The following is a 22766-nucleotide window of genomic DNA, read 5'->3' on the forward strand; positions in this document are numbered from 1 at the left end:
ATATAGTTTTATTCACATGTTAACAGTAAGTAATTAATGCCATTGTTTATACAAGATGATATTCATATATAAACCGGTCGTCGACGCGAGCTGGCCTAAAATTTCATAATAACAAAACAATCTATTATCAATCACAAAGTTTGTAATAAAAACTCAGATTAATTATTAGGATATTTCTAAATACTTGATCAGCGTTATACAACGTTTATGAAGCGGCGTTTAAACGCTGCGTTTCAGCCGCTCGTGTGGACGCCCTTACGCAATAGGTCGATTGCAAGCTTGACTGCCCGTTATCGGACGAAGTATATGTCAATATTTTCTATAAAATATAAAACATTTATAAAGTAGTTTATAGATAGCTTTACAATTCAAGTTTCTAGCTCACCGATGGATTGGTAATGATGGGAGTTAAAATTCGAACCGTCATCGCTTTGACAGCTTAAAAGCCTTAAAGATTGTGGCTTTTAATAAATAATTTTGTGAAATTAATAAAAAAATAATTATAAACACATGCTGTTGTTTTATTTAATACCTTTTTGATTTATAAAATGTTTAATTTGGTCATTAAAGCAAATTTAGAACTTCATTTAAAGAGCTCTAAAGAATTACGTTTATACTGTTACGTTGACAATCTCGCTCTGCTTTGAAAAGCAAGAAATGGTGTTGCCTCTATTAAGGATTCATTAAGTATATATCCCATTCCTTTAGGCTGTTTATTCTTGTTAACGGTTCATATTAATTACAAATTAAATAAATGCTAAAATAACAGATAGTATCACAAGTTACTTTTTTTTATTATTATTATTAGGCAGCTAAAGTAATATAATACATGTTCGTTCATTTTTATTAACATAAAAAGGTTATTGTATAGACTAGGTTATCATAGTGTTCTGTAGATATTGAAGAGATTGATGATAAATTATATTCCTAATAGAAAGTTAACTGTGCAGGAAACATTGCATTAAATTTGATAAATACACCCTATACCCTCACTCTCGTAATTTGAAGAGGCACAAACTGCTTTGTAGATCTATTAACTTTATCAAGACGCGTCCTTCACGTTCAATTGTTCTCCGCGTGCATTAGGATGAGTAATTTATGCTCGTGCTTACAAGATGTCTTAGTGTGCGTGAGACGACTAAGAGTAAACTTAACAAAAAAATATAAATTAGATAAAATTTGTTGAGTTTATTTTATTAAAAAATTATAATTTAACGTTGAAGTTTGCTCCATGTGTAAATAGATCTATCCATGCTATATAAAGCACGGGAGTTTAGGTACTGTCATCCTCAAATTCCGGGCTGTTACTGACTATTTGTCAAAAGAAAAACCTAGTAACTTTGTATTGGCTTGACGTCGAGTTGAACTTTAGACGAACTCAACGAGGCAACACGAAAACATACTATATAGTCTATTCCACGAAACGAGTTCCCAAAGCATATTGCCATTGTGGATTCTTTAGTTAATCGCATTGACCAATGAGGTATAAGTATTTTATTTCCCAGGAATTCGAATCGTGGATTGCATATGTGCTGCGAGTTTAAAATTGATTCAAGTCATCTTTACTAATATTAAAAAGATACTCTTGGTTAGTCTTGATTTTTTCCCAGATTAACACAAAAGCTTGAGTTAGGGAATGCTAATAATTACTGATAGCTGTCTGCCACGGCTAAACCATCCAACCGAGTTCGATTAAGTTAAGTAAGAAGCAAGCTTGAACCACAAGGAAGGAAGGAAGCAAGGAACCTTTCGAATATCGAAACAAAACAGTTGTAACTTAACAGCCGCTACCTAACTTTTAAAAGTAAATACACAAGCTTAACAATGTCTAAATAACAAGTTGGCAGGTGAACATATGAAACAAAACAAAGTAATTCTATTCATTATAAATATTTATTCATCGTTACATTACATTGGACATAATTTGGGATTTCAGGTTAAAAAAATTTACATCATAATTACAAACTGAACCTAAATATTCCGTCCATAAATAAACCTTTATAACATCTCGCATATGTATTAAAATAAACCGCTCCACGTTGCTTTGGACGAGGGAGAATACTGGCAGTGTCAATTAGAAAGAGACAAGAAATAGAAAAAAAAAAAACAAAATGTCACCTACATTATGGTACATACACATGAACGCAGTACAGATACCACAAAAACAAGTAAACGAAATATATATACTATATTTATATCACACCTAATAAGAAAAAATTAAAATAATACAAAGCCAAAATCATTTTTCATACATTTAAAACAAACTTTCAAGCTTATATACAACAGTTCTATGTACGACAGTTTTCTGTTCATCATTTCCATTTATGATATTATATAGGCTTTACGCATTCCAAACCAGACGAGATTATGTAAAAATAAAATAATTGAATCACTAAAATGAAAACAGAACAAGATAAACATATCAATCGACATACAAAAACTATTAAGATTCAATTTAGAATCCAAAAATATCATGGAATGAAAAATGTATACATATAAATATTTATATATAAATATGTCAAATTAAGGAAACAATTAAAATAAACAAAAAAAAAATGAAGATAAATTTATGAATTTAAACGTGGAGCAGCGAACATCTATTATACAGTGTGTTTCAAAAGAAATTTGTAAAACTATATAATTCTAACCTTTTATACAAAATACAGTAGTCTATACAGGCCTAGTTTTTATAAAATCAATCGCTTGTGTACAGAGATTTGGTTCAAAAAATTCATTCATCATATTCCAACATTATCAAGACGCAATAGGAACATATCGTGCAATCTCTTATTACTGTATTTCCTTGTTCTAAGCGTCTGTTTTTTGCCCTGGACATATTTTAAACCGACCACATTCGTTTTAACCATGTGTAGGTTAGATTGAAAATAAGGCATTGTTTATTGCTATAAAAAATTTGTAGTCAGAGACAAGAGGATGATGAATGTTGCCAGTCGCAGACACTGCGCCATATTAATAAATTCGATGTTCATTTTATACTTTCCTCTTTAAACGTTCATAACAATTTTAATACAAAAATATGTTACATACACCAATTTACTTATTATTATCGACTGCTATGAAAGGTGTTATTCATGTATGTAAGATTATAAAAAACTATTTCAAGATCGCGTAAATATAATCAAAATACGTTTATATTATTTATATTTTTAATATTTATAAAGCAACGACTTTTAGTTTAAATTGTTTTACTTGTTTGTGTGAAAGAGCACTTATAGCTTTACGAACAGTAACAACCGTAAAATGTGTTACAATAAGCTCTGAATGATTGGATATGGCGCAGTGCGACATGCACGTATACACGTTGCGGTCGGTTTTAAATAGGTCATATATTACCTTAAAACTAAAAGATTTATAGTTACATACTACCTTATAGGCCGAGCTCGTAGCGAAAGCACTATTTATTAAATACTAATTACATTACGAACGTAAATTATCCGCGAATCACGTAACTGACAATTTTTTCAAGGTCATTTGATGCCTAGTTGACATTCTCGTGGAACACATGACTTAAAGACGAATAAAGGCTTAAACCGTAGAAAATAATATATTATAAAATGTACATGTTTATTGATATATAATTACAGCAAATTTTGGTAAATTTCAATACAAACTTAAAATTAAGATCATCAAACTAATATTCATATGCTCCTTAAAATGATGACTAACTGACTAAGACGCTATACAAACTTCAATACCATCAACACTGGTACTTAGGGTAATTTTTACTTATTAATAGCAACACTAGGTTATAGGTCTGACGCGTTTGATTGGTCGGCTCGTTGATTGCAGCAAATTACATTAGAAGCGGACCAATCAGTGATCGATACACGATAGAACAGTGCGTTGTTTTAAATTGAAGTCTTTGACAAAATCCCTTAAAAATATAATAATAAAATAATAATGTTAAATGTAAATGAAAATATTGCTGTCACAAACCAGTGTGAGGCAAATATTTTTAAAGGTTGCGTACACAGAATAGACTAAACTTGAATTGTGTATTATAATCTACACATTTTTTTATTTTTAAACTTTATTTTTTAATATTTGCTAACATTTTACACTTGATTATTAAAATAATATTTAAAATTCTGTGGCCTGGTGCTTAAAAGGGCCAATATCAATAAGTCTTATAGATATTGACCCGTTTAAAGTAACTAAGTTTTTAATCAGACTATTATATTAAACATCAAACAGATTTTGGTTGGTCTCTAAGTCCGAAGTGTTTATATCCGAAACTGTGGTACATTTTTGTCAATGAATAAGCTAGCAAATTTAGGACTGAGATATAACAAAGCCCTTTAACGTCATTTTGTTGATATTAGTAATGTTATGGTTATGCAGTTTTTAGTACAAATAAATTTATTATAGTTTAAATGATTTAACAAATGGTAAAATGTGGTTTAAGTTTTATTCAAAAATGTACTTTGACCCCATTAGCACCAGGCCTGCGAATTCTCTTAACTTGACATTACGGATCGGTGATTCTATCATCTTATTAATATATAATACTTTTGCTAACAAGAGCTCGGCAAACCACTTGTTAATATAATTCTTTTCTTTATAGATCTTGTAGTGATAAGCGGCCATTTCTTTTATAAATATACTATCATTGTTAACAATTATATCATTTCATGATCTCCTCACCTCGCAGCTATGTTTAAACGTCAGCCTGTAACAAAAATATACTTTATTAAAATATGATCTAAGAAAGTAAATTATATTTAAACATAGTGGCAACCAGTGTGGAATGTAGAAAATCTACAACAATAACAACCTACAAGAAAAATTTTCACTTTTTTAAATGCATATCAAAGTTAGATTAACGCATTAGACCAATTAGAATCCTTCTACATGTATCCACACCATCCATTCCATTGTGTTGGGACGAAATATGCTTCAAATCTTGTCTAACTAATTAGAGTGTAGTTACCACTCAGTGGTTTTTATGTACTTTATCAGCAATTGAACATTCTGTTATATACTTAACGAGGTCAATTGTGAGGTATTGACGTCTCTGATTATAGGTCAAATTAGACTTTTGACCTTTGTATTTGGATGTTTATCTTCAATATCTTCAATATCTTAAAATTATAGTCCAAGGAAAGGTATACTAAAAAATTACTGTCAACGCCATCTATCGTCATATGTTTAAACTAATATGTATAACTATACAAACCTTTGGCTGCATCCATCCGTTTTGTTCAAAGAAGTTCATTCTGCGCTGAAACAATTGACCATCTATAGAAAACCGTATAATTTAAATGAACGTTACATAAAAATGAATTACAATAAAAAAGCGTGATCGAAATGGTTTGTATCATTATTTAAAAGCCATCGATTAAATACGTCACGCTGGAAAATATTACGTATCTTATAATATATAATTATTTTTATGACGACGTACGTATTTCATAGAAGGCAAGAAAAGCGAGACGAAAAATATGAACTGATACCTTCACAATGATAAATAAAACACATAGTAATTGTAGCATTAACGGGCTCACTAAACAAACTTAAAGCGGACGAATAGTTTGATTGGTCATTCAGTAAGTACGAATAAACATTTAAACCGGAAGACTGCTGGACTGGATAGGTTCAAAATTCAAGCACTACTAATATTCCTCTAATTATAATTTCTTCGATAATTCGTGACCGTGCTTTTGGTGTAATTTTTCTTATTATTTTTGGATTATGTTATTTTTGATGTTTTTCGTTTGAGAAATACTTTTGAACTATGAAAGCCAATCACCGGATACAGAAAGTATCATGTATTAGTAATCATAAATAAACTGTAATATTAAAAAATGGTTAATTTTATATATACTATATTACTTTATTTCCCGATCCGATGGTAGTATTTAATATGACAATAAATAAGTAACGTTCTATGCCCAAAACCTGCCGATCAACATATACAATGCGAGCGAAGCCGCCGGCGATAACTAGTAAATATTTATGTGTTTTTAAATTTAAAAAGACACGCAAGCCCGGTTTATATAAAAAAAAGTGACAAATTATGACGTTATATAATGTAGAAAAAACTAACTATATTGATTCTTTGAAAAACTTTACAATTATTATCAATGTTAGATATTAGACAGATATTATATTACGAGGCGATAGAATACGAAGGATATAAAAAAAGGAATTTAAAGCAAATGTTAATTAAGCAGAATGATGTAACATTTTATGACAATTAAATAAATAAAATTTGAAAAAAAAAAAAAAAAAACTCCGTAACGAAACTCAATCGATATTAGAGTTATCGTTACACGAATGCGTTATTTTTGAGTAACGTTATGAGGTTTAATAGTTATAGATGTGTTTTTAAAAGCCATGATAGAGGGGTTCGGTATCACAAAAGCCATAAGTAATGAAGTAGACGATGTTTATCGAGAAGGAATAAAGCTTGCTGTGCTATGCAAGGCCGATTGGACAGTGCGTGGGAAGCTTTGGACGTTGAGGTAGAGACATATTAATATGAGTCGATATTTTCCATTTCATTTTTTTAAATTATTATCTGATTTTTTTTCTTATTAATAAAATGACCTAGTTAAAAATTAATAGCGCACCGATCATATAAGTAAGGGAGACGACTAACTACTTACTATAATAAATGTAGAATTACATCAAGCAAGCAGAGCTAAAAGGCGACAATAGTTTTAACACTTCAACCGGTAGGAATAGATTTAGTTATTGACAATTATATAAATATAAACGTATATAACTTCAATGGGCTTAAATTAACAATTTACATAACGTCGTTCGCCAAACACTTATTAGGCTAGGTAAACAAAGTCGTATAATAATAATTCCCATGAAATAACGCAGTAGCGGCGCGTGAATGTCTCTACCCCAACAGGCGGCGCCAAGAAATCCAGCCAGACTTACAACTTGTCTCTATCGCTACGCGTGTCGCCGAATAAGGCGGGCCGGCTCAACTTTTGTTTGGAAGACATCTCGCGCTTAGCTGCTCGACAGAAACAACTAATTTATCTCTCTATTACAAAACACTCGATATTTGAGTAAATATATATTTCATATATATAAGACGATGTCCCAGTATCTCCAGTTAATTTATTCGCTTCGTTTTGTAATATCATTTGAATTGTCTTATCGATTCAACGTGTAATAATTTTGTAGAACATTGGACTCACCACTAGTTATAACACCTCCATATGAATTGCAGTTCAACTTCGTTGGTTCTTGTGAATGCTGAAATGGTAGAATGAAGTTTTAAATTATACATATATACAAACAATTATTTCATTCTCAGGGAACTAGAGTAAAGAAGTTTGATTACAACTGATTTTTTTTTTACAATAATTTCAATAGTTTTGCCGACTATAGCTCGAAAATTATTAAACATAGCAAATACAACTTTATTTAATAGATAACATAATTTCTGACAAAAATGTCATGAATATTTTTAGTGTAAAATGCACTATTTGAGGATTAAACTATACTTAAAAATAGCAGCTAACAACAGCACCCAAAACGAAAGCTTAACATTTAGGTGTGGTTCTGTGATCAATACTATGTTTCCCGGTAATTAAAATGTATTGGGTTTAATATTTAGAAATTCTCAGTAGCAACAAGAGTATGAAACTACAATAAGCCTTTGGCCTTTAGCCTATTCATATCATAGGAGTAAAGATTTTAACCTTAGATTTATATATTCCATGCGATTTGCTTATAGCTCTGCTATGTTATGTACTACGTACAGTTTTTGATTAATGTATCATTATTTACAGTACGATACTATTCACTGAACTATTTTCCTCCACTTAAAATCTCAACCAATGATGTCACTCAATATCAGTTCAATGTCAAAGTAAATATTATATACATTTAAAAAACGAAATATATAATGTCTGACATAAATGACTATTATGCAAAAAGACCAAATAATACTAACATAAGGTCTGTATTTAATTTATGTGTTATACATACTTTTAGGAACTAATTCAACATGAAACCTGACTTATATTGATAAAAAATAACTATATACATACCTCCATCTCTCTGAGATTCCTCATAACTGCATCAAAATCTTCCTTAGTCGCTTCATCTAATTGCTCCTTCCTACACTCCCTAAAAGAATTAACACTTTTTTCACTTTTCTGTTTCAAACTATTCACTTTCCGATGATTTTCACTCACTTTGTCCTTCAAAGGCACTGTAACACTCTTATTCTCACTAGCTTTTAGTTCAATCTTGTCCGATTTATCTTCAATCACTTCAACATCACTGCTACTGTCATCGACAGCCAGCGGCTCTTGGGGAACATCGGCTAAAGGATCCATATCGGAAATAATTACAATGTCCTTCTTCTTTTTTACTTCAGGTGGCCTCTTGTCTGGCTTAGCGAATGTCGGTGAATGGTTGACTGAAACTAACCCAGGTCTCGGTATATTATTTTCTGCTATCCTCATACTTTCAATTTGCTTCTGAGTTATTTCATCTTTAGTTTTTGGGCTGGGTGAACTCTTTTTGGTTTGATAGTTTGTATCTATGTGGAGGGGAGATTGAACACTCTTCTCACGGGCAGGTGGAGCTGGTTTCTCTGGCTTTTTATGTTTCTCCTTATCTTTTTTATGTATCATTTCATTGAGAACTGCCGGTGACTTAACTCGTATGAGGGATTCCTTTGCTTTATCATTCACAGTACTGTTGACTTTTTTGTCTTTTTGATTGCTCACAACAGGAGTTATCGTTATACTGCCAATGTTATTTGGAATGTATGGGTCTTCTTTACTTCTATCCAATTCCTTCTTTCGATCTTCAGGCATTTCTATCACCAGGTCCTTATTGAGCGTGTAGGAATTCATTATCGATCCAAAGACGGCCGCAGGGTTCACTTTGTACTTGGAATCCTTCTCCTCCTCAGGTTTTTCATTGAATTTCACCGACGTCGTAACCGTCAGGGAGCTGGGAAACTGAATCGGTTCCGTGAACTGAGCGCTCGTTATGACGGACTGGGCGGGCGGCACGACCCTCTGCCGCTTCAGATCCGACGCCTTCACATCCTTGCTCAAGCTGCAAACAATAAAACAAAATAAAATCATTTTCCTTATTTAAAAAAAATAACCGATAAAAAAAGACGAAACGATAAGCGGAGAGGGATCGTCGAGGGGAAGAGGAGCACTCAAGACACGGATGGAATGTGTGAGGAGGGATACGAGAGAGATGGATGCGAACGATCGAATGCAAATTATAGAGGAAAACGGAGGGGCGCTCACTTGGCCTGGCGCAGCAGCGTGGGCACGCGCACGAAGCCGGCGGGGAAGAGCGGCAGCGCGCGCGCGCACAGCAGCGCGGCGCCGGCGTCGGGCGCGCCCGCCAGCGCCGCGGCGCGCGCCAGCAGCGCCCGCGCGCGCGCGCACCACGGGAAGCGCCGCTTGGGCAGCCGCCGGTCCGCGCTGGGCGCCGCCTGCTTCTTCTTCTCCTCCTGCACGCGCGTGCACTCCGCGTTGTACGACGCCATCATGCCCGGCTTGCGCTCCTCTATCAGCACCTTTAGTCTGAAACGGGACGACTCGTAGAGGCACTTTTTGACCGTGAATTAAATGTAGAGATACGTGCAGTTCGAAAAGTAGATTCTACCGAGAAGAACCAGCGAGAAACTCCCTAGTTACTCTTATAGAAGAGTTTATTTCAATAAAGACCAATGAAATTTATACATATCCCACTACTTCTGATCTATATTGCTGCACTAGTTAAGTTACATTACAAATGTAAGGAACAACAACATGTTGAACAAACCAATTTATCAGTTTCCTGTTACATATTAATAACTTTTGTTCAAATTTTTTCCTTTTTCTTTTCCTCGTGTCTGAGCAAGTGATAGGAAAGACACAAACAAAACCAGTGTTTGTTGCCATTAATTTGGTGAACTTCAGCAAAGTCTTCCAACAAATATAGATATATAACTTTATGTCATAATAAAGATACAAAAAATAATATTATATAAATTAATATATTACATACCTTTGTAAAGTCTCCACAATCTTTGCTTCTCTCTCTTCTGGTGTTAATTTATTTATATCTATGTTATCCAACAATTCTTCCGCTTTCCGCTTATTGTTCGTTATACTAGTTGTAGTAGTAACATTAGTAGTAGTCGTTGTAGTTGTATTATTAGTTGTAGAGCTTGTGGTTGTAGTAGTAGTCGTGATAGTAGTGGTTGTATTGGCAGTATTGGATTGAGCAATTTCGGAGGTAGTTGTTGTTGGTACGGCTGCAAAAAGATTAATATATGTGTTATAGTATATTATATAAGTTGATTTTAAAATTTACTAACGATTTTACTTCACTTTCGCCACTTAAAACTTAAACTTTGTATAATATAGGGTATAGATATAAAAGTAGTTGTATACAATTTATTTAACGTATTATGAAATAAATAAACAAAATCGCACAGATATTCAAAATTATAATAATGCGAAGTGAATGAATTAAATATTTCGTTTATTTTGGAATTCAAAATGGTTAAGTGTGTACTTCATTTTTCGAATTTGAAAATAGCATGAGGAGTTCCGAAGATTACATCAGCTGCTTCCTAAGCCAGCTAGCTCTGAAGGGCTCTGACGTGAAATTCAAAAACAAATGTCAACCTTCGTTAAAGGAAAGAACGAAATTTACAATATAAAAATTATATACTTATATATATATTTTTGGGCAAATGGGTAGTCGAATAGCAAAAATAGAAATATGTTGGCTCTCGGCCCGGCCAGTGAGCTCACCCGCGGGCTGCAGCGCGGCGCGGGGCAGGCGCAGGGCGCGCGCGGCGCGGGCCCGCGCGTGCGCCGCCGCGCCGCCCGACGCGCCGCTCGCCCGCAGCGCGCGCTCCAGCCTGCCGGCAGCGAGTCATCGCACGATTACACATACATCGAGAGAATTAGCAACGAGTAATGAGTAATAAAAAAAACCCCAATGGTCTGTACCTCTAAGGTTTTTTATTAATTAATTTAAATAGTGTCCATTGAACGAGAATTTAAAAAATGAAAATTGCATTACAACGCTTATATTATAAATATATCAATGAATTCAGCGTCTAAAATGTATTCATTCTGTGGTAGCTTAAAATATTTTGACTCACATATTAATAAACTGATCAGTCTTGTTGTCGTCCTTGGGTTTGTCTCTTGATTGCTGACTAAATGCTTCCAACTCTTCTAGGAGCTTAGTCACAGCTTCTGGCAGTTTCATATTTGCTTCTGCGTCTCTGTTTGCAAAAAAAGACATATGTTACTCATACAAATTATACCGTGCACATTCAAGTGTCAATGCACTTTAAGACTTAAGAAGTTATATTCCCTGTTCCTGCAATTACACTGGCTCACCCCTACAAACCAGATACACATCACTACTAAGATTTTTGGCAGAAATATGATTATTAGGTTGTACCTATACTATATTCCAATAGCAAAAGGTATGTTAAAAAAACCTTTGATTTACATACTGCATGGGATTTGTTAATAAATCTTGATAGAGTTCTTCATTAATATATCTTTATTATATGACAAGAACACTATTCCACTTAACTATCTAAGTTATTTTTTAAACAAGTTTGCCAATAGTCAAGATGCTGTATTTTACAAGCCATAGAGTTTAATCCGCACGCGATCACTACATTATGCGACCATTTGGAACTGAGGCAGGCGCGGTCCGCTGCTAGCGCTGGCGTCGGCAAACTCGCGTTGATGCTTGTGGTACAACGTTTTGTTACTTGTTCCTTAGTATGGATTTTAACTCGTAATTTGTTACCGTATTATATTAGAGATTTAGGATTATAAAATTATTTTTGTGAATAGATTTTAAATGAGTATAAAGTGGAATAATTTTGAGAAAAACAATAACGAAAATTAATTTTGGCAGTGGAACATTTCCATGCTTCTGGGCTTGGCAGAATAGGATAATTACTATTTAGAATTTCTTTGCTAATACACTTTGACATTGAAATAAACGATACGCGCTTATTAAAGAAAAGCTTGAGTTCGATTAGAAATAATTAAATATCCAATGACCTTGAACTGTCGGATGTGATAGCATTCTCAGAGCTCGGCGCTGGCTTGGAAGTCAAGGAGTCTGACTGGGAGGTCCGCGAGTCAGCACTCTCCGCATCACCTTGAGCATTATCTGTAGCATAAAGATAATTTTATAAATAATTATAAAATTGACATCGTTGTTTTGAAGAAAGATGTAGTTCAATTGGATTGAATGGCATATTCTACTACTAATAAAATAAGCCCATAATCAGCTGGAACGACAAATCCGACTAGACCGGAATGAGTTCAGGCGCAGGACCAACGGCTTTACGTGTTTTCCAAAGTTCGGGAGTGTTTACAATTCCGAATTCCAGATTTCAGGCTGTTACTAAAAAATTTTGGAACTCAATAAATGTTTATCGGACCTGAGAATTTTGTACCTAGGAAATTGAAATCTATCTACTAGACCAACGACGAACAAAAAGGGTGTATCTAGCACCTGTCCGCTCACAAATCACCTATGGGTGGAAACGAAATTATATAAATAAAATGAAATAAAAGAAAACTTGGAAATTACCATCTGAAGTATGTTTACAGGAAGTAGCTGCTGAAGAATCAGTTCTGCGTTTCTTTTTGGCTTTCTTCTTATCAATCTTTTTGTTTTTCTAATAAAGATAAAGACAATTAAGTACAAAACTCTTTTTATTATATTATATATGCAATATTATTTAATGACATTTTTAACTTTGCCGTTTCATATATTCAAAACATTTGTAAAAAATACATTGGTAAAGAAGGCATATTATTAGATACAAGATTAAATGGATGACAAAAAGCGGGCAGATAATGCTTGTTGACTTCCAGGCAGGATATATAACAATACATATATAATTGTATAAAGCCTACTTGAATAAAGTATATTTTGTTTTTTTTGAAAATTTCCTTCATTATATACCACTTATTATTATTATTATATAATATACCTTCTTTCGATGTTCAGTCTCATGTGAGTCTACAGCTCCGTTAGCGATGGCCTTCGGATCCTTTGGTTCCTGACTGTCTGAATCTGACAAACTCTCTGAATCCGCTTCACTACTGCTTGAGGATATATGTGCCCTCTGTTGAAGAATTACATGGCATTAGTAAGTTTCCCAATATAAAATTTATTTTAAGCTTATATAACATTTTTAATTTGGAAGTATTTCATTGGTAAGTTTTATATCTCGGTGTGGTGAAGCTCCAGCATATCCAAGTGCCTGTGCAACTCTCTTATAATTTCGTTTCACATTTGCCCAGAGCCGACGCCTCATTATCGAATATGTTGTTACATATTATTGATATTCTTTTCTTCTATATATGTCATGCCCAACAAGTCAAACAGACATACTCAGTGGCAAACTCTTGGAACTCTTCTCACTTATTTTAATAAGTATTTGTATAAGTATATTTTTATATCTATGTTTATTTAATAAACAGACAGAAATGTGTAAATATATTAATATAAAATATGTTACAAAAACCTACCTGCAATTCTTTAATATTATAGATATGGATTTATTGTCATAAAAACAGACTGATATGTATGTAATAAATCATTGACTACATAGTGTATTGGTCTATTATTAAAATAATCTATAATTCTACATAACGTTAAAATTAAATCTTAATTATTAGCTACATTTTGTGATATATTGAGATATAACTCGAGAAAAACATTCTTTTTTATAAATGTAATATTAAAAAAAAAAAAACCTTATTTCGTCTGTTGGAATCTCTTTCCGTAGCACCTGATTGGTTTTCTGGCACAGCCTTGAATTCTAGCGAGCCACAGTTGATGTAGAAACCGCCGTACAAGGTGTCGCTCCCCGGCGGGATCATCTCGTCGTACTGGTGGAAATAATATTAGTAATTATAGTTAATGAATGTTCTATTATTCTTTTACATGCAAACACAGTTCTGGTTGATTTGGAAATTTAAATAGATAGAACAGTTATTGTTGTTCTATGAAGTTTTTTAACTAGTAATAGGCTTGAGTTGTATTATTAATATATTTTAAATATATAATTTTAGAGAATTTTGCAACACTCTCCAAAATTTACCAGTTCCTTTTGATTTTATTGTCTATATCTGTTATAGTAATGTTAGAAAAATTTTCCTTTTTAAATAATTATATTAAGCATTAATCATTTTTAATAATTATGTTAAGAGTAATGGTTAAGCATTTCCAAAACAGAAAATGAACATGAAATAAAAAAAAACGGCAATTAAAGTAAATACCTTTTCAATTTAAAAAAATCAACCTAATAATGTTTAACTGTAGCAATAACACAAAAATATATGTTTTATTATTAATTTACACATTTATTATTATCCAAGATTAGAAGAATCAGTTAAACTTACACCATCAGTGTTATCAATAAAAGAATCATTTTCATCATAACCAGCGCCAATATCTGCGTATTCATCATATTTAGATCGACCCTTCCTCCCATAGGTGCTTTTCCCTCCCTGGAAAAATATAAATGTTACTTTTTAAAAATAATATATTTAAGATCACTTGTTATAATGCACGAGTCAAATCTGCCAACTAAACTTTCAGCCAGTTAAAGAGTAGTTAGTAGTGTACACACGTAATATAAACTTTATTTATTTTAGTACAAGGTTTTAAGTATTTAATGACTCAAATAGGAGCAGTATGGTGATATGATCTCCAAACCTTTATGTCGAGAAGAGGCAGAGTAATTTATAAACTATTGCTTATAAATAAATTATATAATTTAATGTTATTAAAAAAAATCCTACGCATTTTAACTATATATATATATATTATATATATTAAATATTTATATAAAACATACATTATATATGTATGTTTTATATAAATATATAAGAATGTAAAGTATAATTTGCATATTGTACCAACAAATTATTATTATTAAAATCACTTACATATTTCTGTTCAAATTTCCTTGCAACTCTCTCGACATCATCATCATTATCTGAATGCGGGTCCAGCCCTGTTGTCTTGTTAAGTGGCAAGTTACTGAATAAAGAAAGACGATTATCTAGTTGTCTCTCTCTATTCTGTAAAAAAAAAAAAAATTTGTTTATTATTCAATAATAATTTTTAACATTTTCATTAAATCAGTATGAGATAGAAGATGAATTCTATAAATTGTAAATTTCTCAGATCCATCATCACATGTCAGATGTGTATGTGATGTACTATATATATTCAGTATATACTATATATACGTATATTAGATATACACATTACACATGGTTTAGTAATAGCTCTTCTATATTATACACTACTGACAGTTCTTGATTAATATATAATACAATAATATTACAATTAACTACTTATACACTTTCATTTTACTTTCATAGATCTGATAACAACTTCACTGTTCAAAATGCAATTTTGTTTTGTAAAAGCTTAATGAATACCACATGTAAGGATTGTTCAAGATTTTGATTGCAGTTATTGTGTCAATTCAAAGATTTTTATTTGTCATAACTCTGTATGTAGTTGGAATAGATTATTAAAGGATACAGTGTCCATAAAGATTACTTTTAAGACTTTATGTTAAGCAATTGGTCTCAATGAAACATACTTTATTTTGATGATGGTCAGAGGATGGACTTTAAATTATTGTTAACTAATGTTAAAAGGGAACATTAACAAGTATTTATATATTTTTTACTTTTAATAAAAATTAAAACAATGTTTTTGACTGTGTGTGTGTTGTTAAAATCTTAGTAAAGGTAAAGATAACCTGTGTCAATTTTAAAATATAACTTTACTATACTTTTAAATAATACAATATAACGTACAATACTTTCTGTGCATTATATATTCTATAGTCCAAAGCCATCTTTAGGTTATCACATATTTTAAATATGGTACATGGTATTCAGGTTTTTGCTTTTAATTAATATTTAACTTTAAATAAAAGTATATTGATTTACATATTTAATTTTAATGAAAGTATGAACAATGATCTTATTTATTGGAGAATATATTTATTAAAAATGTAAAAACAAAATAAAATAATTTATTTTATTGAGGACAAAATTAATCTAATTAACATAAACATATAAATAAAAACAACTCTGAAAAAAGATAAATAAAAGAAACTCATTAATCTATAAATATAAAATACACAATATTTAATTTATTATAGTAATTCATACATTTAAAAAAATTAAACAAAATTAAGAATAAAATGCACATCTCTAATGTAATTTACATAAATAATATCTACCAAACTAATCTATTTACTTGAAAAGGCATGAAATGTTATTTAAATAGATATACATATATATAAGATAAAATTCTTATCTTGATAGATACCAAAACACTTCTATTCGTTGATATAATAAAACTAAACAAAAATAATAAAATATGAATTTGCATTCGATAATCGTAAAAGCCGTCCAATGAAAAATAACATTGAAATATTATATAACATTAGTTTATATACAGCGCAAAACGAAAAAATATTACAAAGCAATTTTTTTTTTGCATAATTACTCATTTTTCAAACAAAATAAACGTAATTACAACAAAAATACTAATTAGAATTCTTTATCAGCAAAAAAACCATGAGAAGAAACACTCCGTATAAAATGCAAAAGTTCTTACGAAGCGCGCGACACTATTTAACTATAAATAACTCTAACGCAAAAGAAAAAAAAACAACCTAAACTTTATTTAATGCAGTAAAACGCACACTAATGTAGACTAGAACAATCATTTATCAAACACACAAAAATACAGAATATAAAAAACCACACACACATACACACATTGCACACGTAATATAATATATCATAACCTATACGGTTATTTACCTAAAAGATCTATCGATTGAAGTTAAATGGCTCACAAAAAGCTTCACACAAAGATCGCTAAACATTCTGCCTGAGCGAAATAGCATGTATTCGCTATGACAGCATTTGGCAACATTGCAAATCAAGTTTCCAACAAATGCACAATCATAATACCTAGTACCTACAAAGTGCTAATACAATTACCATAAATCAAGCCTCGAATTATTGCAAAAATAATCCCCTATTCCTACATCAGAGTAGCGCCAGTTCTGCCACACGTAAATAAATATATTTACGCACACATCCGCACGCTATCTCTTTTAATGAATTCCATTTACATGGTATATAAAAAAATGCTTACATATGTTTCATAAAATCCGCATAAATAATATAAACTTAATCATAATTAGAATGTAACCTAAAAATAGGTTCTTAGCCGGAAGCAACAATGTTAGAGGCGGGTTAACCTAGGTCATCCAAGTCTTCTACTTTCGCTTGGCTAGCTATCATAATAATCTATCGGTGTCGTCAGCAATTAATCAGCATAATATTTTTAGGGCATTCATTTTAATAAGTTAGTCGTTTTCGCATAAAAATGAGATAGTCACTAGTGTCACGAATCAAAACATTGCCTACGTTAAAAGATGTCCTAGGTTAACAACGTTCTTCTTAGATTGTTGCAAACATGGCGACCGATATCTGGGCTTCTCGCACAGTCCGTGGACGCAAAATCATGTAACAAACCTAATGCAAATGCTGTGTAACGTAAGCAAAAAATATCCTAAACGATTTCATCAGGGGTCGTTTACAACTGTCTCTAGCCGCCAAATGGAATATGATATTAGTGCTAGATTTTTTCACATGATTCCCTACGACACAAAGAGCTGAAAAACCAGTATGGTTGCGTAAATTACTATGATTTTCTGTTATAACTTACCACTGCTGCTAAGAGTAGCTCCTTGTAATTCAGCTCTGGATATTTACTTTCGTTGCTTTCGTCTAAATTTATAAATAATCTCATTGATTTGTTCACATTATTCTTTGCACTTTTTGGAGCACCCACTGTTATAAGAGTAGCACGTTTAGGGTCCGACATTTTCCACCAAATTCAAGTATAAAATGATTTTTTTCAAAGCATGACACGACCTGCATTTTCAAACTGTGTACCACATTGCCACCATGTTGGAATTTATTGTTTGGGTTCTGAGCGCTACGGAGAGAATACGAACTTTGCATTATTTTACAAGTATCACCGCTAGATGTCATTAAAAGATTTCGTTTATTACGATAGATGTCACTACATTTTTTTAATTCATAGCAATAATCTTATATAATATGTTTAGAGAGGTAACCATTGTTATTATTTTTCAGTTTATAAAAAAATTACGCATAATTTCATGATAATTTGGTTATGTTTCTAAGAATAATGGCTTTTTTCAATATAAGCTTAAACTTGTGCTACACATGTTAAAGGATACGGCTTGAGCAACTCTTTTAGTTCAAAGACATTTAAATAGGTGGCACTTTAAGTTTATGTGTCATGTGTTGTCTGACTGTTTTACCGATTTTTATGTTATTTTTTAATATAAATAATTTGAATTGAAATCTTTTTAAATACGATATTTCGTTTAAGCGCATTTTTTTATTCTCAAATAAATTACTAGTATTTATAGTACCTAAATGGGCCACTCAATTAAATAGTTTATCAATTGACTTTGAATATGTATATATGAGAGTTGAGATAGAAGTAAATATTTATCTAAGTATAAAGTATAATTTTGCCTGAGTAGGTACATATATGTATTACATACAATATTACAATGATTTACATTTAGATGTATTTTATATTATATGAAAGTCCTTAGAATAATAGGTATAACTTAAGAACAACAACAACTACTACAACTTAGGAATATCTATAACCGAGTAGGAAGGCAGCGTAATATAAGTAGGTACGTACTAGACCTGTGCAAAATAGCTCCTCATCTGAGAATTGTGAAATAATAACCTTAATCGTTAGGTCCGTTAAGGTCTAATTTTTAGGTCTGCTTTGTTTATTTTTTACTTTCCATCGAAAATATTTAAACTTATTATATGTATAGATACGAACTTTTTGGCAGTCTATGGTAGCAGTGCTCAATAATGTAAACATATCGGTCCAGAAAAAAATTTACTTTTTAAAAATTGACGTTCTTAGACCAGTTAGTAATTTTTTTTCTGATGAGGTAGGGCTTTAAAGTGAGTGTTAGGTTTCTTATTATGTACCGGACAATCTGTATATATACGTAATACGGATGATATACATCATCGGACGAAAACGTGCATAATATTATCATTTTAGACGTTTCAAGTGGTAGTGATAGCTCATAAATGATGGATCTTCGAAATACGTAGATATATGGACAAATTTTGGTAGATTATAGGATGTACTAGCTGTATCCGCGACTTCATGTGCGTTTGAATTTGATTAAAAAAAAAAAGTTATTGTTAAGTTCGAAGATTTTACTATCACTTATAAATTCTGTATTAGGCAGCTTTTGTGATATTAAGTAGTTTGTGGGAGGAACCCGACGCAACGTGAGGGCGGCGCGAGGGCTGCGTGCGGTACTGGACAGTATTTGGACATTGCAGCGTTACTTTACTATAATTATTATATATATAATTCTAAAATAAAAGTAGCCTAAGTTACACCTTATTATATATGCTATCTGTCAGTGAAAGTCCCATCAAAAAAGGTCCATCCGTTCCAGAGATTAGATTATTTGATTGTGTTTGATATGAATTAAACTATAAATAAACAAACTAAAACTAGTTAACATTCGCCCAATAAATGGGACAATAAATAAAAATCAATTTAATCCAACAATTTGCCCGCGACTCAGTTCATAATGGAAAAAAAAAACTAAGCTCTCGAGTAATTACAAACTCCATTCAGATTTAACGGAGTGTGGTTATTAAAAAAAGGGACACTATCAGCAAAATGGGGTGTCTTAAGGAGGGGGTTTTCGAAAACGTTGATGAGTTGGACATTATGAAGCCGAGATTCCTATTAAGATAAAGGACATTAGTCTCACTTGGGCCTCGTTTAGATCGTTCCAGTGCCTGGATGTTAGTAGATTCGATAGTTAGATGCGAGTAACCTATTATTAATCGACATCAAAAAAGAAGGAGGTGCTCAACTTAATGGAGGCTTTAGTTTTTTTAGAGTAAATTTTTTTATTTATCTCAAAATTATTTTATTTATAGATCGATTTGGACTTTTTGTGTGATATACTTCTAATTGGCCCCATTTAAATTTGAAGAAAAAATGCCACATCTAAGGGTAAATAATAATATTATACACTAAAATCTTCTCTGAGACGCACTGTACCTCCTTTTTTTTAATTTAGGCATTACAGTAAAAACGTTTCCATATTTACTAGTAAAGAAAAAAAAAACAAAAAACTTTTAATCGAAAAGTAATTTTAAAAGTCAAGAAGTTACTATATATATAAGATTTTTTCTTGTATTCTTTTTATTAGGACGACACAGTTAATGAAACACAATTGAGTTTCTCTGTAAAAAGAGATTTATATGTTTAATTTTACAATAAGAAAGAATAAAATAAAATTTTGTATTTACCTACGAATTTTTACAAAAATAATATTTACATACCTGTAAAAAGAGAAACGACATTTAATGTTTATTTATTAACAATGTCTGTTCCTAAATCACAAGATACTTTATACTTTACTTTATACAATTACGAGATTGATAATATTTTTCATAATTATATTTTTTATAATTTAGTTGTCATGTCACTGCGCGTTCGATGACGGTTGATGCGCGGAATTCAAATTAAAGAATAATACATTTTTTCTTTACATCTCCCCCCCTCCGTAAAGAAAGTCAGGTGAAGATGTTTTTTCATGCACGGTCTTTAATCGTAGATAGGAGCTGGTGTTAGCTTTGAAATGTGGAAAAAAGTGGACTCTGATCTCTTATGTTCAATATTTATTTTGTAAATTGAGTTTGAAATTTTTTGTAAAATTTTGTACGGTCCAAGTTTCAATTCATCAAGCTTCTTTCGATTCAGTTTATTTCCATTTTCTATAAAAACAATATCACCGACTTTGAACTCTATATGTTTTCTATTTTTATCGTAAATTTTCTTGTTATAATTATGTGATTTGATTGTATTTTCTAAAGCTTTTTCCCTAGCCTGGATTAAATCATGGTCAGTCTTCTTCTGTTTCAGCTCATTTGGCAAAATCGTAACATCTGTACCATAAAGTAGGTATTTAGGAGCATATCCAGTAATAGTATGCTCCGTTTCATTGTATTTTTGCACACAGTTGTGGGCTATAGTCGTCCATGCCATTTTAGTGTCATGTTCGTTTATCTTGCACCGGATTTTATTAACCAATGTCTGGTTTAATCTCTCATTTAAGCCATTTGAAAAAGGAGAATTCACTGCTGTAAAAATTATGGGAATATTTTTTTCATCCAAAAATCTTTTAAATTCCTTAGAATTGATACCTGGGTATTGGTCTGATAGTATTAATTCAATACCATCACTTTCTGTACAGTTTCTTATTAATTTAATGAAGTCATTAGCATTTTGAGTACTTGATGTTAGAATATACGCGTACCTGGTGAAATGATCTAATAAAAGATGTAAATATTTCTTTGTTGATCTGGAACCTCCGAAACCTCCAATGGTATCAATAGAGCATATCTGAAAAGGTTTTGTGGCGGGACCCAAGTGGGACATCAACCCATATTTAATTTGTCCTCTTGATTTATTCTTTAAGCATACTGTACAACTTTCACAGATTTTTTTTATGTTTTTAGTCATATTTTCTGCTGTATACACTGAGCTAATCATTCTCTGCATTTGTTTAATTCCTATATGCCCCAGATCTGTATGTACACTTTTCATGAAATCTATGCTAAATTCCTCTGATATAATAATTTTTTCTTTCTTCCTTACTTTTTTGTAGTAAACATTTTGTTTTTTCATTAACTTGTTTTTTCTGCATTGTATATATTCATTATTAACCTGGTCTTTTAGAATATCTTCTAGTGTTATTATATTAACTACTTTTAACTGTTCCTCTGAGTTTTCATTTGGCCCAAGTACCGGGTTTCTGCTTAGACAATCAGCTTCAATGTTGTATCTTCCTGGCGAATATTTAATTTCGAAATCATATTGTGATAAGTAGTATGTTAGATCTCCTAATTCTTCGTCTGTTCTAGATCTTATGTTCATATTTTCCAATGGTTTGTGATCAGAAAATACAGTGAATTTCCGACCTATCAATAGATGTTGCCAATACTTTACACATTCCTTAATTGCCAGACATTCCAGATAGATGGCTTTCTTCCTTTTCTGTACTTCAGTCAATTTTTTCGAAAAGTACGCTACTGGTTTTTCTTCATTGTTATTTTGTGGTTGTTTTAGTACTGCTCCTACTCCTAATATACTAGCATCTGTGTATATATGAATAGGTAGGTTTTGGTCAAAGATTGTTAATATCGGTTGAGAACATAATATTTGTTTCATTTCATTAAATGACTCCTGACATGCATCAGTCCAGTCAAAGGTTTGTCCTTTTCTCAAAAGGTTATGCAATGGTTCCAACTTAATGGCTATATTTGGCACATATTTATGATAAAAATTTATTTTTCCCAAAAATTGCCTCACATTCTTTTGAGTTTTAGGAGTCGGGAAGTTTTTTATTGATATTAAGTTATCTTTCAGTGGTCTGACTGAATTATTTTGTATTATGTGACCCAAGTATTTAACTGTATCAGCTGCAAATGTGCATTTAGAGAATTTTAGTTTTAAGCCTTCGCATTTTATTGCTTCAAAGAGTTTTTCCAAATATCTGATATGATCCGAGAAAGTTTCTGAGAAAATTAAAATATCATCTATGA

The 22766-nt window shown here is 31.7% G+C and overlaps 1 protein-coding gene across 4 annotated transcripts; it reads right to left on the reverse strand.

Annotated features, from left to right (window-relative positions):
* Positions 1 to 4256: 4256 nt before the first annotated feature.
* Positions 4257 to 18023, reverse strand: LOC113402311 (ubinuclein-1). 4 transcript variants are annotated; one of them, XM_026642525.2, is made up of 16 exons: positions 17785 to 18023; positions 14961 to 15095; positions 14412 to 14519; positions 13764 to 13898; positions 12995 to 13129; positions 12589 to 12676; positions 12051 to 12162; positions 11123 to 11248; positions 10767 to 10876; positions 10012 to 10261; positions 9264 to 9545; positions 8037 to 9060; positions 7179 to 7236; positions 6913 to 6991; positions 5198 to 5242; positions 4257 to 4690 (listed from the first exon to the last, which is right to left on the reverse strand). In XM_026642525.2, exons 1-15 carry the CDS (start codon positions 17941 to 17943, stop codon positions 5233 to 5235), a joined length of 2811 nt encoding a protein of 936 aa, XP_026498310.1. In that variant the 5' UTR covers positions 17944 to 18023; the 3' UTR covers positions 4257 to 4690; positions 5198 to 5232. The 4 variants fall into 4 exon arrangements, with proteins under 4 accessions (XP_026498310.1, XP_026498312.1, XP_026498309.1 ...); XM_026642524.2 differs by having other exon boundaries at positions 4258 to 4690; positions 5198 to 5237; XM_026642527.2 differs by lacking the exon at positions 6913 to 6991 and having other exon boundaries at positions 5198 to 5237.
* Between the last annotated feature and the right edge of the window lie 4743 nt (positions 18024 to 22766).

Source organism: Vanessa tameamea, chromosome 22, assembly GCF_037043105.1.
Source record: "Vanessa tameamea isolate UH-Manoa-2023 chromosome 22, ilVanTame1 primary haplotype, whole genome shotgun sequence".
Lineage (NCBI taxonomy): Eukaryota > Metazoa > Arthropoda > Insecta > Lepidoptera > Nymphalidae > Vanessa > Vanessa tameamea.